The sequence below is a fragment of the Triplophysa rosa genome, linkage group LG2 (genome assembly GCF_024868665.1).
Source record: "Triplophysa rosa linkage group LG2, Trosa_1v2, whole genome shotgun sequence".
NCBI lineage: Eukaryota > Metazoa > Chordata > Actinopteri > Cypriniformes > Nemacheilidae > Triplophysa > Triplophysa rosa.
This window is the reverse complement of record NC_079891.1, coordinates 26352374-26371658: the sequence shown is the minus strand read 5'-3', so window position 1 is coordinate 26371658 and position 19285 is coordinate 26352374. Positions and strand designations below refer to the sequence as shown.

Below are 19285 nucleotides of genomic sequence, written 5' to 3'. Positions count from 1 at the left end.
TCTTTCTTATTTGAAAGTATTTAGGAAAACAAACAGTTCTGTTGCACTTTTGACTACCATTATTGACTTCCCCAAACATCTCTGTTGCTAACATTCTTCTAAATATCTTTCTTTGTGTTCAACAGAACAAAGAAATGTATACAGGTTTGGAACTACTTAAATTTTTGGGTGAAGTATCCCTTTAACTGGCTAAATTGCAATGCATTAAACAAGGGTTCTAGTTAAAAGTTTTCCAAACATCCCACAGAATCTTCTATATTTGGGTCCATTGCTTAAAAAAAATCACAATGCAAAGGCTAAATTGGACTATGTTCCTCAAACATCACGAGACGAAATTTCTCTAAGAACCTGAAAATAGATTGCGATGATCACAACATAATCGTTGCCTGCCGATTTAACATACTGGTCATTCTTTCAATCGGAAAAGTTTTTCTGCAGACGCCTGCAGAATTTCATAAAAAAAATAAAAGTAGCCACTCATAGAATTATGCAAATGGTTGTTTTTAATAACAAACTTGTTTTTAGACTTTGTTTAGCATAATTTATCTTTTTTGAAAATGGTTTGAGGTTCATTAAAAGGACTCATTGCCACAGCACTGCTGTGCTTTATATTTCTCACATTACCATAAAAACTTTCAAAAGCAAAAGGGGCAGCAGACTCATACAACATAGACACTTCATAAACACAGAGAGGCAATCATTTATAACCACAGTTCATGTACATGCCAAATGCTTGCGCTGACAAGATCAGCTGATTTAAAAGCCAAGACTTATTGCGGCATGTGATGATTGTTCTAGTTTCTGCAACAACACGTGATGATGCGTTTAAAAAAACAACAACAACACCTACAGACACAATCTCTCCAGGGGTTCCACCTAATTAACAGTAGGTGAACATGTCCAAGCACCAGCCTCAGGTTTAATCAGAAACAATGTTTTTGTGCTTAGCTCTAATTGCATTCAGAAGCTTTACTTTCCTTGTGCCTCTGTATCACTATTGCCACAGCCAATGTCGTCAAAATCTTCATCAACATCCTCCTCCTTCTCCTCCTCATCATCATCTGTTTTTTCCTGCCCGTTTCCTTTATTTTGCCTGCTGCTGTCCTCCTCTACTTCTTCCGGCTTCTGGTCAAGTCTATAGAAAATACAACAAGCAGATATTTTAAAATGTAGACTGAAAGATTTTTTTGTTAATATAGACAAAAGATGTTAAATAAATAAATTTGACAAATAAATAAACAGACACACAGGCACCACTTGCTGGTACTGTAGACTGTGTAAAGACAATTTACTATTGTACTGTAATAAGGGAAATGTGGCTGCATACAATTTTTAATTGATGTAAACCAGTAGTACTACAAACAAGGGTTTTTAACCTCATTTTAGGCCAAAAAGCCTCCAAGTTAACAGAATTGACTCCTTGATACATTACATTTATGCTTTTATCCAAAGTAAGATAACGTGCATTAAAGCCATATATGCTCTAGTTGAGCTACAGGAAACGCAGTTAATTATACATGTTATATCTAAAAAGCACCCACACTGCATGCACATATTGCAAAGATATAATAAAACATTGCTGATGTAACATTCATATTTACCTTACACATTCGAATGTACAGACCGTTTCATCGGACGCGCGCACACCTGGCCCCCAGTTAACTTCCGGTTTGTGTTTGGCTAGTGTCTAATAATATAACTATTTATATTTGATTTAATTTATGTTAATATTAATTTGTATTATTCTTTTACTGTATAATAATTGTATTAAATAATTTTTTTAAATTTTTTTGTTGTATGTTCATTTTATTAAATAAACAATTTGTTGAATGGGTCTTGTAGTTCGGTCACATTTAAAGTGGAGGTAAAATGCTATGTCATACATTCTGACTTTTTTACGTGCATAATTGTGTGCTCATGTCGTGCTGTTGTGTGCTCGTGCTGTAATTCCGTACCACTGCCAGCCTCCAGCAGCTCATGTTTTTAAATAATCGTACAGCTGTATCTATCTTTTATAAATGTGATCCAACTAAACACTCTTCGAAGATACGACGTATGCAATACTACTGTATAGGTACTCAACATTAATATGAGATTGGCAGAAACTGTGTGTGATACCTGATCTTTAAAGGAGTCATATGGCACGAACACGTGTTTTTCTGCGTCTTTGGTGCGTTATAAGCTGCCCATGCATGTATTAGATACGTAAAATTACGAAAATTAAAGTGTCGGAACAAAAGATGCATTCTATTTAAAAGCGAATGCTCACTCAGACCTACCTGAAACGCCTCGCGTAACCACACCCCCACAAATCTACGTCAGTTTGTGGTATGATTTGACTAAGACCGCCCAAATGTATATGCAAGTAAGGTGGGTGTACCTGTCAGCACAATTGCTTTGGAACCTGATGTTCCAAATATGGTATGAGGCACCGGAAGTTCAGTTGGGGTCACAGAAGTGCGCATGAGAAGTTCAGTTGGGGTCACAAAAGTGCGCATAGCACAGTAACGTTTGTTTATATTGTTAAGATGAAACCGTCAATGTTGACTACCACTTATTTTTTCCTACTATGATAGTCAATGGGTGGCAAAATCAATAAATTGTTTAAAGTCACCATGAAACAGAAGTTGCGATTGACTTCTTTTCCATATTGTGACATATCCAAGTGAAAAGGCTTCTGAAATGAGAAAAAAATGTAGGGCGGGGCTTTGTTTTGTCCTTCCTTTTTGATTAGTTTGTTGTAGGTTAGGCCTGGAGGGGAGGGCTAAAAATGGCTGGCCATTCGACAGTCAGTATAGTTCTACCTCTTTTTTGTTGCTTACTACATGTGGTGAAGAGTTGTTGTTGAGAGGGGGAGAGGAGCTTAATGTTTTTTGATTAAAGATTACAAGTGCAAATAAAAAGCATAAAATAATGGTGTGCACGGATAAATCATTTATAATAATCACTGCAACACGGTGTAAAACACTTTTTCCTGTTTGATTTCATGGTGACTAAAATCAAATAATTGGCAGATTTCCTCTCAGTACTATCATGAAACCACCAGGGGTCTTTGGTAGCTACATCAGAATTTAAATTTCCATTTACATCTCATGTCCACCAGGTGGTTCTTGTGCTACACTAATCCAATGGTCCATTTAATTGGTTCCACAGTTTGTTAGGACTATTAACAATTTACACTTTTTATTACCCTTGCACATTATGATGTTTATCATTTATCAAACCCATCTCCAAAATATGCTATGATGTTTCCTATATTTCAATACATGTACTTTCTCTCCATCTCTTATAGCAAGACTCATCATTCAATATAAAGCCTGAAGTTACTTACGGAATGACAATCTCGTCCTTCTTCCCACATTTGGCACAAAGCTCCAATTTAAGTGCACATGGCTTACATATGATATAGTAGGCATCCTTTACAGTTTTCTGAAGACACTTTACACTAGAAAAGAAGACAAACAATGCTTAAAAGGGTACTGCTTGCAGAAGTTCATAGTGGATGAGTTTATGAGCTTTTTTTTAATGCTATACAGCAAATTAACACTCATCTCACCATTTTCGTGGCTGTGTAAGGGGCTTGTATTTGTTGTACTTGACTTTCCACTCCATGACATCTTTGCAATGCTGGCAGAGACCATCATGAACCTTTGCTTTGGCTTTCTGTAAACAATGCATGCAAGACAACAATACATACACATAGAAAACAAATGCCATAGAAAAAGCAATGTCTTGCTACAAAAACTCCCAGGAAGCAGTGTAAATATGCACTCACACAACACAAAACCAGGGATGCCGAGTTCTGCAGCTGGAGATCAATTGTCCTACAAAGTTTAGCTATAATCCCAATCGAACTCACCTGCCTGCTGTTTTCAATCAATTTTCAAAACTATCATAAGCTGTTTCAGGTATTTTGATTAGAGTTGATCACAAACTTAGCAGGAAAGTGTGACCCTCCAGAAGCAAGGATCACACCAGGACACATTTTCTAAACCAAAGGGTCTTGATGACCAACCGCAAAGGTAATGTAATTCTCGACTACACGGTTTAACAGACACTTTAGCAGTATGCTTACCTTAACTTGAACGCTTGCACCGTATTTGTCGTTTTTAAAGGCAGTAGCATTCTTGTGTTTTTGTCCTCGCGAACGGGAAATGTTTCCTTTTTGGGAACTCATTTCAATACGTGTTAAATTATGGAATAGTGACCCGATTTAAACGCCTAAATGGGAAACCGCGTGGTTTCACGCGTTACAACGACCATTGACGCAACCCGGAAATGGCGGAAGTAAACAGCAATTGGTTAGCGCTAGTCAAAATCCAACGAAAATGACTAACCTCGCAAAACATAGCCAATGTCAACCAATGTGGGGTTTTAATAGTTAATTCTTATTCGATAAAGTTAAAATTACTGAACGTTATACGTCCACAATAATAATACACACGAATCAACATTGTTATTGTGGTTTCGACATCGTCCGTGTGCAGTCAGGACGCGTGTGATTGGTCGAGCAGCTCTATCTATTGATCTGATTGGCCAAAAGCCTGTCCGACGTTTGACGTTGACATCCGGTATTCCGTAAGAAAATTAGAAGACAGCAAGCGTCGCACGCTTTGGGAGATGAGATCACCTGTATCGGACGGATTAGATTAGAAATTCTGCTCGAGTCTCAGTAATATAAACAGCGGGCTTTCATATGGTCATCAAAAAGAGACCACATGTTGACAAGCTTGAACGAGCTGGACGAGCCGGAGGCAGGTTTTGAGGGACTCTTGGTTAAGTGGACGAAGTGGTCAATTCATGGGAATCACATATTTGGCTGATCTGATACACTGACTGCAACAGCCGAATAAAAGCGTTTCTGACTTCAACATTTCTAGTCTCGGGATCTTCTCGCACAGGTAGAAAATGGTTTTTAATTAGCTGACAAAATGTTTTTTTTGTTCTTTTTTATGAGCAAATAATTATGTATTTTAATATTTCAACAGCGCATAAGTTAACAAAGGCTTCATTTAAATTAGCGTCATATGACACTATCTTTTTTCAGGAAATCATCTCGTAATCCAGTGTCTATGCGGATCATGGTATCAAATGTTTGTGTAATGTTATGAATACCAATACTAATGGGCACATATTTGTTTTATGTTAGTTGTTAAGCCGGTTTGCCTGTGGCGATGCTTTTGGTACTCGGTTGTGATGAAACCTAACGTTACTTAGGGTTTACAATAATAAAAGCCAACCAGGAAATTCTAGACATTTTTGGACTTCATGAAGCAGTCATGTGTATGACTGGTGATACTGGGGGTTTTCAGCTTCGTTAAACATTGGATATTCCAAGTCCATCCCTCTTTTTTACCTGAAAAAACACTTTTATTTGTCATACTAAAGAGTGTATTAGTCAGCTGTCATGACTCATAAATATAGTAGTCTGGTCAGTGATGGAAGACAGATAGTCAATGCTACTCTCATGCTGAGGTTTGTGAGTTATTTTTATTAATTCAATTGGTAATATATGAAGTCATTGCCTGGTCTACAGAACTATGGATGGATTTTATTTTAAAACATATATAATTTCATTTTTAACAATTTGCCATTGTTTCCTCTCCACACCTTTACCTGTCGGTTTTGTTTCCTCTCTAGTGAAGAATGAATCACCTGTCTTTAAGTGAGCTATGCTGCCTCTTCTGCTGCCCTCCATGCCCAAGCAAAATCGCCTCCAAGCTGGCCTTCCTTCCCCCAGAGCCCACTTACACCTTGATGTGCGATGAGAGCGGCAGTCGCTGGACCCTTCACCTGTCTGAGCGTGCCGATTGGCAGTACTCTGCCCGGGAGAAAGATGCCATTGAGTGCTTTATGACCCGGACATCTAGGGGGAGCCGTATAGCCTGCATGTTTGTGCGATGCTCTCCCAACGCTCGCTATACCTTGTTGTTTTCCCATGGTAACGCTGTAGACTTGGGTCAGATGAGTAGCTTCTACATCGGCCTGGGCTCCCGCATCAATTGTAACGTGTTCTCTTATGACTACTCTGGTTATGGAGCAAGCTCAGGAAAGCCCTCGGAGAAAAATTTGTATGCTGATGTGGACGCGGCCTGGCACGCGCTACGAACGAGGTGAGAATGGAGTATAGATGAAGGCTTTATCACTCTGGAAGCCTTGAGGGTGTTTTAGAATCATGTAAATGTTTCCACTGTTGGAGTTGTTTCCTGATTTGCTTTCCATCGTCTCGCATTGCGTTTTCGGATCTCCTAAAAAAACCTTATGTTGTGCCTAACCTTTATAATTTTTTCTGTGAAACAAAGAAATGTTAAGGAATATTGACGCTGTTTGATTTTCCCGTACAACACAAGTGAAAGGAGACTGTCAGTCACTAACATTTTGCCTGCATTTGCCTTTTGTGTTCCACGGAAAGTCATACAGGTTTGAAATAACATTAGGGTGAGTCATTTGCCGTTATCACATGTTAAAACTGGTAAAATGCCATAAAATTACCAAATTACCTTTTCCGGTAATGGGCTATTCACACAGGCGATAGAATACCATTCACACATCAGCAGCAAAATACTTTTAAACTCTGATGTCTTTAAAGGGATACTTCAGCTAAGAAACAAAATTTCCCCATGTTTTACTCGCCCTCAAGGCATCCTAACTGAATATGACTTTCTTCTTGAAGAATAATGCAGTCGGAGTTATAATACCACGTATCTTTTTTCTTCCAAGTGGTAGAATGGGAGTGAATGGGGGACAATTTTTTGAAGCTCCAAAAAATGCATCCATCAATCAAAGAACTGCTCAATATGCTTCGTGGTTTTAACAAAGGTCTTCTGAAGTGAATCGATGCTTTTTTAAAAATTGGAACCGGGAACGCCCACTGGAAACTTAACACTCAAATCAGGAAGTTTTTGAGTATAGTCGTTAGTTTTGTTTGTTTGCGCACAAAAAGTGTCCTCGTCACATTATATTAATTAATACTGAACCACTGGAGTTGCGTGGACTATTTTACGATGTCTTTACGCACTTTCAGCGCTTTGAAGTTTGGTTGCGTTGCAATCTATGGAGGAGTCAGAAAGCTTCCAAAACTACCTTAATTTGCATTCTGGGGAAAAACGGAGGTCCTAGGGATTTTAAACTACTTTAGGGTTATAATTAATTGGCAGAATTTTCATTTGAGCGGAGTTCCCAGCTCAAGAGAAATACCAATATTGACAACGCTATTAACGATAGTGTCTACCTTCCGTTATCCATCAACTGCGAATGAACCATAGGCTTGTTTTTCCGGCAAATGACGGTGACAAAAGCTCCTGCACAGAGGAGACCATATCCTATAGGAACAAAACGAAAAATGCCGCATTCGGCGACATGCCTGCATCATTTGCTGGAAAACAAGCCTCTGGTTCATACTGGGGGATAACGGAAGGTGGTATAACATCAACTGCATTATTCTTCAAGAAGCAAGTCGTATTCAGTTAGGATGCCTTGAGGGTGAGTTAAACTTGGGGAAATTTTGTTTCTTGGCTGAAGTATCCCTTTAAGCACAAGTTTTCTTTAAATGGCTGTGGGTGTTTCTTTAAACGTATGGGCTCTTGTTGTGGAAAAAGGAAAAAGATTACAGTCAAGGAGTTGCTCTTGACCCCAACAACATTGTATTGGAAGACTATAAGCTTAACTGCTGATGGCTACTGTTTCTTCTACTTTTGTAAATGACCCAAACACGTCATCATTGTCAGAATGTTGTCATTGGCCCAATGCAGACTTCTTACATCCCATGTATCCTCATACTGCTAATCCTTTATTCACACTCATAATATCAGAATGGTGTTTTCCTGGTAATGCTACAACTTCTCATACCGGAAAATGCCAGCACTTAGGTATTTTAAGTTTGTGTTCTCTTAATTGTAATTTACCAGTAAAGACTGTGTGTGGTTTTACCACACCTAAATGCTTAACAGGAGTATTCATGTCTTTGTGCTTTCACAAATACAAAGGGCTTGGGGGTGTATTATTGTCTCTACTCCTTGGGTCCCATCCCCCAATCTGCTTGCCTAGTGCTTTTAAATGGTAGGGGGAGAAAATGTTTGCACCGATGGACTTGGGTTATGGAATGTCAAGAGTCATGTTTTGGTTTAGCAGATGAAAGTTTCATTTCTCCATAGCAGAATCGCACTCTTCTCAAACCTGGTAGCTGGGTATTTGAAATTGGCATCCATTTGCTGTATCATGTTTCCATCCATTTTTCTATGCGTCTGTGTCAACTGGTTGTATATCATGGGAACGTGATTCTGTTAAGTGTGAGCTATTTGATGTGTAAAATCCTGCAGCGCTTTTTCATACAAACATACAAAGAGGCTTTGTATTCGGGACCACATGAATGTAGTGTGTAACAGCCGCGTTCCTGAGTGGGAGTGTATTACATGCCACTGCGTCAGTGTGTCTGTATAGTTGTGAACGCATGCATGTGGTATCATAAAGCACAGCTGATGCTCTTGAACACTGTCTGTAGTTTTTGTCAAGTCACACCTCTGAGGGCTTGGGTGTACCTTGCGAAGTAGTCCCACACTGTTCTTTTGGTCACTTTAGATGTTCCCAAGCATTACCGTATTAGCCACGGAACATGAATCAGGACAGATCAGCCCGAAAGTACACAAGATTCAGAATAAAATGTAGATAAACCTGTCTGGTAGCCATGTTAAGCCACTGTCTATACCTATTATCAATATGTAATACTAGTTCGAAAAGTGTTTTTTTTTTAAAGGAGTTGTTTGAAAGTGTTGTGTGTTTAAAGGACCCATTGCATGAAAGTCAATTTTTTTTCTGTGTTTAAGTGCTATAATCGGGTCCCCGGTGCATCTAGCAACCAAGAAAACGTGATAAACAAGATCCCAGTAACTTTGTTTTGGTAAGCCTTTCTCTGCAAGCATGTGAGAAATCGAGCCGTTCAGATTTCGCTCCTGATGTGACGTAGACGCAGGCTCTTATTATAATATTACCGCCCCTTAATCTGCACAATTCCACCCACGGCGCTGCCGCCATTGTAGTTTTCACAAGCGACAGCGGTGTACGTGATGCCATGGCTAAAGTTTGTGGCCAACATGTAATGTAGTCGCTGCACAGTCATAACCTCTGAAGAGAAAGGAGTGATTTTTTTTGTGTGGAAATCCCTCAGAAACCATAAGTAACAACCTGCTTGTTTGCGTGAATAACTTCAAGCCGGAGTGCTTTATCAACCTGTTACATATCATAAAGCATGCGTACCCTTACACCAATGTCTACACCGGACACAGTGTGACGTGACAAAAGACAATAGAATGCATTAGAATTATAATTTTACAATTTGTCCACACTGGATATGGTGCGGCGTGGCACGACACGACAATCCCATTAGATCAAGCATATATATATATATCACATATACATTTAAATATTTTATTATCTGAGAAGAGATTGAATATCTTATAACATACAAAGATATAAGTTTCAGAACTAGTACAGTCATTTTTTCATTATTCACCTTGGGAACCATCATAAGAAAATATTTAACCAGACAATGCTGTGATTAATATAAAATGGGTACAGTGAATATTATTATTTGTTTAAGCTTATGGCTAAATTATATTCTGTTGAGCATATTTCAGTACATTTTGGTACACATCAATAGCCAGTGTGAAGGATGTTCTTGTATCTTTGTCCAGCTGTTGAATGACTTATCAAGCAGCAATTTTTCAAGAAGGTTCCTCAAAGAAACCGGTTTCAGATGGACACTTCCAAAGTGGCATTACATCATGTCTAATGATCTGGAACAAATTCAGGTGACCTTAAGACGCAACCGGGCAAATATATACTGACTAGAAATAATAAAAGAGAAATTTCCTCCTTTTGTCTTGTCACGTTACCATTTTTACAGTTTTCTAGGTTAATCACTAAACCACACGCAGAATTGTGGTGTAGCACAATGGACTGGAATGAATTACATCTTCGCTGCCTTAAAATATATGACGACATCTAACTAGACGGGACATAATGTATAATGTAAACGTTGGACATGCCTTGTTGGCTTATAGGCCCTTTTCACAATGACGTCACTTAACTTCCGCCTTTTCGCAAAGCAGTGTATCATAACATCCGTCTTGCAACAAACAAGAAGAAGAACTTCCGTTTTGCCATCGCACTGGAATTGAACAACAATGAAAAAAAAAAACTGACACAAAAAGAAAAGAAAACACATACCTTCATAATCAAACAGGTACTGTTCATCGAAGAATTTGTATTCTTTCTCTTGTTAGCGAAAATTTGTCCGCAAGACGTTGTACGTCATCTAGCTGTATTTGTGGCAGATGAGCGAGGGACTTGGTACACTCCATTCTGAGGTGCTAGCGGAAGTAACTACTTGAGTTTTACTGGCGGTTGGCAAACCAGCTTATAGGTGCATTACCTCCACCTTATGAACTGGAGTGCTAGCGGAAGTAACGATACACTGCTTTGCGGCAGAACGGAAGATGCGTGACGTCATGTGAAAAGGATGTATTGCTTCCTTGGTTGTTGTGCAGCTGCCTTTATTATGATTTATTTTCTCAGAGCAGGCTTCCAAGTAACACAGAATCTGAGCATCAAAAGCTAAACATCATCGTATATTTGGAGACTTTGTATTTGCGCTGTGTTAGAGCAGCAGAGACGTACCTTTCAGGTGAGACCGTGTAGAGACATCAGGCGCGGCTGTTTAGATATACACACATACTCACTCTGTTAAAGTGTTTCATTAGTCTGTTTCGGGGAAGCTTGAATGATTCGATGCTTGGGCCAGGTTCACATTTAAGAGGTTGGTCCGGATATTGCCATCTGGTATCACAGCTAGCCATTGCAGTATGCTTGTGTGTATTTGTGTATCCAACCAAGTGCTTTTGTCGATTTGCTTCAGAGGTTTGATAGTGTAGATGAAGTTATTAACTGGCATATTCTACCAAAAAAAAATTTGCTTCAGATCACAATACCATCTGGTGCTGTCTTTAAAAATAAGTCAGGAAGACTGTGGTGAATAACATTGTCTGGAAACGTCTAGAAGTCTGAAACTATTACGGTGTGACATGCTCAGAAGGGAAGAAGCTAAGGACATGGCTTTTGTCTGTGAGAGAGAACTTCCCCCTCCTGAAGGTGACGAGTATGATGCCATTAAGGAAGCGCCACGGCAACCGGCAGCTGTGTTGAATGAGACCCTGTCTCCCTCATTGTGAAGTAATGACTATTGTACTTACGGGACCAAAGCTCTTGAGTCGCTTGTGTGAATTCTGTATCAGTATTTCTTGAGCATGACTCCCTCTGAGAGGTGATGGGGGATGTGCCACCACCAGCCACTTCTCAGTCAAATATTGATTGGTTGCCTAGCAACTGATTCTCAATGAGTCCTGGAAGGGCGGCGGTTGCAGTCATAGCAACATTGTCTACCCAGGAAGTAAAATAACACTTCCTGATGTTGTCACAATGCAAGCAAACATATATTTACCATGTGTTAATATAATTTGGTACAGTATGTTATTACATTTTCTTATCTTTATAGTCAACTTTTTGAAATGTGATTTGATTTATCAGATGATGTGGGAGAGTTAACCAGGGGGGGTTGGGTTCCAGGAAATAAAAATAGACAATTTTATAGATATCAGAAATTGTGCGAAATCCATCCAACACACATCCAGGGTGCAATGCTGATGTCAAATAGAAAGCTCGGTTTATTCTACTTAAAGATGAGGTAACACGCGCTGCCACCTCACGGTCGACTGCCGGCTACACAAACATAACTAAAACGCATACAATGTCCAGGCTTTGTCCTCTCTCGTCGTACCTTCCTGTCACTCCTCCTCTTATGCTTCCGGAGCTCCTCCATGAGAGATGCGAGACCGGTGTAATCGGTCTCATTATCACTCGCACCACCGGCCTCGCATCTTTCCCTCACGGCTCTTGTCCCGCCTCCCTCATCACAACTATATTTTATTAATTTATATTAATATTAGGGGTGTAACGGTACGTGTATTCGTACCGAACTGTCAAGGGCAACATTCCAAATATAGTCATCATTCCTATGCCCTACTCCTTCGAAGGGCAGAGCCCACTGTTTGGAGTGAACAGGGCATTTGCGTGCCATTATGTAGATGTTTGGAATGCACTTGGCAAAGGAAGCGACGTAATTTCCTCATTATCTTCAGCTGGCATGTTCACGTGAAAACGAAGCATTGTGTCCGTCAGCAGATGTCGCTGTTTTAATGGCATAACTTAAGCATTTGCAAATAAACATATATTTTAAACCTTTTTTTAAATATAAAATATGTATATATACATGCATACATTCATACATACATACATACATGCATACATGCATACATGCATACATGCATACATACACATATTACAACTTTTCAAAATGTATTGTTTATTTGCAAAGTTAGGTTAGGTTTTATGCTTAAGTTATGCCATTAATACATAATGGCAGTTAAATGCCCTGTTCATTCCAAAGTCTAACCTCCAAGGGCTCTGCCCTTTGAAGGGGGTAGGGCATAGGAATGATGACTTCATTTGGAATTTACCCCGTGACGGTTCGGTACGAATATGTGTACCGTTACACACCTAGTTAATATTAATTTATATTACTATTTGATTGTATAATTATTTTATTAAATAAATGATTTGTTGAATTTTGTTGTATGTTCATTTTATTAAATAGCAAACAAATACAGCTAAATTTCCATCGACTGAGTGATGCGACATTGATGGGTGTGCTCTTTCTCGCGCTGGCTGGATGACACGTGGGCGTGCTTTTCCGGGAGAATTGTCCAATAAGGGACCAAGAAAGAACCCTTGTTACGAAATGGGAATCCATGTTCATAAAAAAAAAAAAATTCTTAAACTTGTACAAACCCTGGCGGAGTGAATCGAGCACAGAAATACTAAACTTGGTCAACTTGTCAAAAAACGAGTTGAACTTATGATGAAGCTTGAAAAGCCAGCACGTTTAACAGTGTAAAGAAGTCAGAGTGCATGAAATGGCATGTTACCTCTGCTTTAATGGCTGCATACACTGCATGTCCTCTAAAAAGATTTAAAATCTTAAATCTGTTTAAATACATTTTGGCAAACCCTCCATGTAAATTTTACGAGTACTTAAAACATTACATCTCCACCTCCTTTTTCTTAAGACAGCAGAATGGAAAAACCTTTCCACAGACCCTCAGAGCTCCCATGAGCTTGAATTTGAGAGCTTTGCTTCGGATTTTTCGATTTGAATGACAACAACTGATTTTTCAGGCAGCTTAGTTTCGTTTCTCTTTTCGTTCATGCTTGAGCACTCATTCTGTCGTTTTCCAAAACGCATTCCACGTTCTCACATGATCTCCCAGACTAATGTAGAATCATGTGATTTCTGAAGGACAAAATTGATGACTGTATTGCTCTCAATGGCCCATTGTATCTAAAGAAGAAACTTGGTTTGATATTTTAGTTTATCTTCAATCAATGAAGGAATCTATAGGCAGGTATCTAAATGTAGAATTTTTGTGTCATCAAATGGCAACAAAACACTATTTCAGTGGTTTACAGGCTTTACTTGTTTAGTATTTCAACCCTGTTGGTGTTTGTTGAGCAAGTGTGTTAATGACTGTTGTTTTCCAACATTCTTAGTTCAACAGAGAACTTCATTGTAGCATGTTCATATTGGTAACATTCTGAAGTCTGTTCATGGTCAAGTTAAATATTTTTGTGCATTGCAGTCATATGATGCTAATTTTCAGTTTGAGCCTCAAACCAGTTCTCTCACTATCTGTTTGCCAACATGACAACAGTCAAACATGCTAGTAAACTAAAAAGATTTACAGTATATTTCAGTATTACGTATTTTCACATTGGATAAATGGTGCTGTTGTTTTCTTAGAAAGAAACATTACAATGCTATATTACCTCATTTTGGAATCATTTGTCCCAGTTCTACTAGTTACCTAGACCTCAGTTGAGTCAGCTGACCAAGCCATCATGTGCTTCATGATGTCACGGAATGTGTGCACAGAGCCCTCTATGAAAACCAACCTAAGCACCAATTTTTTTTAATGGCAGCTATCTTAAGAGCTGTTAAACCTAGATGGGAATAGTCTGTATGTTGATTGCAACAACATTTGTACCTACTGAAGAACCCTGTTCTTCCTGTACGAAGAACAATGTTCTTCAGTATACAAAAGCAACGGACACTTTCACTTTTGATCTTGGAAAACAAAAAGCGATAGTAGACCCAAGTTTTTCAGTAATGTCCCTTTATTTTTGGGTAAACTGTCTCTTTAAAATCTCTTCGTGAAAGGAAGTAGAAACTGTTTACTGCTTGCCTTGCAGGAAAGATTTGACTGCTCCCTGTTTTGTTGTCCACTACTAGGTTTGGATCACGCCTATGCTTTTCCGTGAAATTAATTACACTTAAGTGGGGCATTACGTAATAATTAGGAAGAGTTTAAGTTTCTGGCATTAAGACCAACGACAATCCATCATAATGCATCATCACACATTCGGAAAAGGCTTCCGCCCAGAGTGTTAACTCTGATGCATTGATTAAGGCTTTTCCCAGTTTGTCTTGTTCTGAAACAAGGTCACAAAACCTGTACCATTGATTAATTTAACCTGTTATGCCTTAGACATCTTTTGTCTGTACATGTGTCATGGGTTAATCTTATTACTCATGTTCTAGGTACGGCATCAGGCCGGAGAACGTCATCATTTATGGGCAGAGTATTGGCACGGTTCCTTCGGTTGATCTCGCCTCGCGGTACGAGAGCGCCGCCGTTATTCTCCACTCCCCTCTGACCTCAGGCATGAGGGTGGCTTTTCCTGACACCAAGAAGACATACTGCTTTGATGCATTTCCAAAGTAAGTATCTTTTTCCTTTAGCTTAGACTCTTATCTCTCCTTCTTTATCTTGCTGTATTATATCAACACAGTTGAGATCCAGATATGATTGGGTCTTTGAGAAGTCATGTTGTTGCAGCGTTTGTGGAAGAGCCATCTGGTTGGATTTTTTTCCCTAATTTTATAGACCGTTTCATCTGACGCACATGCACCTGACCCCCAGTCAGGGGTGCCGTAAGAGGGGTGAAAGTGAGGATGATTCTCCATTAACTGACCAAGGAGGAGATTGTGAAGGGACCAAGGCCCAGCCTTAAATTTAGTCAGGGGGCCCAGAATGGCTAGCGGTGCCCCTGCCCCCAGTTAACTTCCGGTTTGTGTTTGGCTAGTGTCTAATAATATAGCTATTTATATTTTATTTATGTTAATATTAATTTGTATTATTACTTTACTGTATAAAAGTTGTATTAAATAAACGAATTGTTGAATTTTGTTGTATGTTCATTTTATTAAATGAACAATTTGTTGAATGGGTCCTGTATTTGGTCGCATTTAAACAAACAAACAAACCGTATGGTACATTGACATCTAGCGGTTGAGCTTGGTATCAGAGTCTAAATTCAAATTGGCCAAGAAACGGTTCTTCTCGGTTTATTTTGATTGTTATCAGAAATAATCTACTGGCACGCTATACGCCCTTTTCACATGACGTCACGCATCTTCCGTTCTGCCGCGAAGCAGTGTATCATTACTTCCGCTAGCACTCCAGTTCATAAGGTGGCGGTAATGCACTTATAAGCTGATTTGCTAACCGCCAGTAAAACTCAAGAAGAAGAAGAAGAAGTTACTTCCGCTAGCGCCTCAGAATGGAGTTTACCAAGTGGCTTGCACATCTGCCACAAATACGTCTAGATGATGTACAACGTCTTGCAGACAAATTTTCGCTAACGACAAGATCAAAGCTAGAGAAAGGACACAAATTCTTCGTTGAACAGTACCTGTTTGATTATGAAGGTAAGTGTTTTTTCTTTTTGTGTTAGCGAAGGTGCTAGGATAAGTACTTGAATACGTGTTCTGTCAGTTTTTTTTCTCACTGTTGTTAAAGTCCAGCGCGACGGCAAAACGGAAGTTCTTCTTTTTCTTCTTCTTCTTCTTGTTTGTTGCAAGACGGATGTTATGATACACTGCTTTGCAAAAAGGCGGAAGTTAAGTGACGTCATTGTGAAAAGGGCGTATTGTTTGTGAATGTGTACCGGAAGTTAAGTTGAGGGTCACAAAAGTGCGCATGCGCAGTAACGTTTGTTTATGTTGTTAAGATGAAACCGTCTATAGATTCATGATTCAAAGAAGCTTTATTATATTATCTATATGCCAAAGCACAGGGAGATTACATATAAACATTCTGTGCATAAACGGATTAAAATCAAAATAAAATAAGTATATCAATATAAACAGAAAAAGAGCAAAGTATTGATAAAAGTTCTCAGTGAGGTTGACAGGATCCAGTCATATAATGTCAGATTGTGTGTGCTGTGTCAGTGTTTTGTTCTGTTGTGCTGGTTGTTCTTTTGTTTTCTTTAGCCATTACTGTAATTTTGCGCCCTCTAGTGATAAATCTTTTAAAATGTGTTTAGCGTTTGTGCCTTCCTTAGTGAGTTATTCTTACTTTCTTTTTTTTTGAGAAAATATTGATGTTCTGTTGATATTTTGTACTTGATCTACAGGGACTATCAAAGATATCTTATTTATTTTTCTTAAATGTCTTGGATATTCTTTTGCAAATTTGGAATAAAGATAATTCTGCTGCTGTCAACAAAGTATGCTTCTAATTTCATGTTCTTATTTTAAAATGATGTTTATCGCAACATAAATTAAAGAAACACTGGTTCACTGTGTTCAAATTATCCATTTGCACAAGTGTACATACAATATGTTTATTCTACTATATACTACCCTGTACAATGTCTCTAATATGTTATTATCCCCCATTTTCTGTAAAATAGTCTTTATTTTATATATGCACAATTTAGAATCTTTTAGACTGTAAATCGTATTATATTGTATTGTCATTGTGTTGAATGTCTGTACTAGAAGCTTCCAACACCAAAGAAAATTCCTTGTGTGTGCAAGCACACTTGGCAATAAAGCTCTTCTGATTCTGATTCTGTGAACACATGGGAACTTTCTCATTTGTGTTTTTATTTTTCCTTCAGCATTGATAAAATCTCTAAAGTCACTTCTCCGGTGCTGGTGATCCATGGTACGGAGGACGAGGTGATTGATTTTTCTCATGGGCTGGCCTTGTATGAGCGCTGCCAGCGACCCGTGGAGCCGCTTTGGGTTGAGGGGGCGGGCCACAACGACGTAGAGCTGTATGGACAGTACCTGGAACGCTTGAAACAGTTTGTGGCCCATGAACTCGTCAATTTATAAATGGAACCTCAAGATTTGGACTGACTTCACTTGATGAACGTGCCCCTGATGCCCAGTTTTCAACTGTGAACTTGAACACATTTTCTCATTTGTTTTTCCTCTCTCATTGGGTTGCACTGCTCCATGGTATAAAGAACAGGGGAGGACTGTCTTTATTGCCTTTCTGGGGGGTGTTTGTGTACCTTTGGTAGCGTGAGCGAGGGGTCTGCTGGTTCAGTAGCCCAACATCAGTATGTGCTTGATGTGTCTTGATATTATATAGTAAAGAATCAAACCCATTCCATAGAAAAATACTTCTGATTTTTGCTGTATGCATGAGTTTTACGATGATGTAGGAAACATGAGTACTGTACAAAGAGGTGCAACATTCTGACACAAACATTTGCCATGCAGGTGATGCCAAATATTCAGTACTGATCTTTGATATGCTACTTTGTAATAGAAACTGTGTTTGAATGTTTATAGAATGTTTCTGTTTAACTACACTCTGTATGTTGTTCATTTTAGTAATTTAATGAGGATTTTTTTTCTACATGTCCATATTAAAGTGTATTATCCACTATTATAGATCTTGAAAATATTGCGGGACAGTAGTGTCTGTTTTAACTGTCAAGTAAATAATAAATGGACGTTTAAAAAAAATAAAACCCTTTAACCATGGTATATGAACACACATTTCAATGAAGTGTTTACTTCACTATATGTGTATATAAGAGACTTGAAAATCGTCGTTTGATTACACAGATGTTGTTGGGAGACCCTGAGCAACACTCTTGATTCTGTATTAAGTCCTCACTTTGTCTTTAATGAACGATATTTTTTACTGTCTTGTCAGATGATACCCATATAATGAAATGCACAACTTTACTTCCTTGATGCGATTATAAAGCCGTTACTTTAGACCACTACTGCTGAATTCAGCAGTGGCAATGTAATGTTTTCTTTCTATAATCCTGTTTTTAAATCTTTGGAGACACACAATATGCATCAGGATGGCATAAACCGTGGTTCAAAGTTTATCTTTGCACTTCTCAAACAATATAATGACCCTGTTCTGCTTTGTAAATAACTTTTGTTTGGACAATGTTTTATTAATTTCCTGAATGACTGTACTGTTAAACTGGTAATAATTTTGTTATTCATGTAACTTGATTTTTTATTATATGATGTATGGCATAGAAAATGTTTTAACTGGTCAGACTAATGTGCTTCAGTTTTTTTTTCTTTTTGTAAAACACCCATTTTTAAAAATTATGCTGTATATAATAATGATATTGATAATACAATTATAATACAGAAATGAAAATAAACATGTATTTCAACTGAAAGAATTTCAATTCATTTATCGTGAGAGGCAGATGAAGCAAATTGCTAAGCGACCTCTTGTGGTCATAAATCGGTAACGATTCTAAATAGTTTTCAATGATTCAGTCATAATGTTTCATAGGAGCAGCCCTAATTGAGTGCTCTAAATCTAATTCATTGTCATTCATTGTCTGGACATGTTTAATGCTACTGTTAAGCCATTTTATTCAATTTATTCTTTTTTTCATTAATTTAGTTGCTTAGAAATAGAAATGTTAGAAATAAACAAAAAATAAAAGTTTTTTGTTTAACGTTTTTTTATTTGAAGGTGAACATGGATGTACAAAAGATTCAACAGAATTCAACACTTTTTACGATCATTTTATGGCCCTGAGGTCAGACCCACCTCCTGGGTTCAGTGACCTTTGAAGCCTGGGGCACTGAACATGGAAGTACAGAACACATGTAACCAATTCATTTTGGGGTGGGGAAGTGTTTGAAGACCTAAAAGGCACTTTAATGGGTTCAAAGGGTAGAAAACATGGCAAGAAAATAAAGATAACCATGCCTGTTGTGAAACAACAAGGGATGTTTGATCATTTCCCAGCTTGCATCATTTGTGTGTACAAACACCTTCAGCTATGTTAAAATGTGACATTGGTGTGGGATTAAAGGTTTATACAT

At 38.4% G+C, this 19285-nt stretch overlaps 2 protein-coding genes across 3 annotated transcripts; one reads left to right on the top strand and one right to left on the bottom strand.

The window, feature by feature from the left end:
• Positions 1-480: 480 nt before the first annotated feature.
• lg2h9orf85 (linkage group 2 C9orf85 homolog) lies at positions 481-4435 on the bottom strand. Its single transcript, XM_057355334.1, has 4 exons — positions 4076-4435; positions 3557-3663; positions 3332-3445; positions 481-1135 (listed from the first exon to the last, which is right to left on the bottom strand). Exons 1-4 carry the CDS (start codon positions 4175-4177, stop codon positions 970-972), a joined length of 489 nt encoding a protein of 162 aa, XP_057211317.1. The 5' UTR covers positions 4178-4435; the 3' UTR covers positions 481-969.
• Positions 4436-4590: 155 nt separating this feature from the next.
• On the top strand, positions 4591-18835 carry abhd17b (abhydrolase domain containing 17B, depalmitoylase). 2 transcript variants are annotated; one of them, XM_057355323.1, is made up of 4 exons: positions 4591-4901; positions 5641-6113; positions 14708-14887; positions 15054-17070. In XM_057355323.1, the coding sequence occupies exons 2-4, from the start codon at positions 5647-5649 to the stop codon at positions 15178-15180; spliced, it is 774 nt and encodes a 257-aa protein (XP_057211306.1). In that variant the 5' UTR covers positions 4591-4901; positions 5641-5646; the 3' UTR covers positions 15181-17070. The 2 variants fall into 2 exon arrangements, with proteins under 2 accessions (XP_057211306.1, XP_057211299.1); XM_057355316.1 differs by lacking the exon at positions 15054-17070 and adding an exon at positions 17077-18835 and having other exon boundaries at positions 4596-4901.
• The last annotated feature ends 450 nt before the right edge of the window (positions 18836-19285 follow it).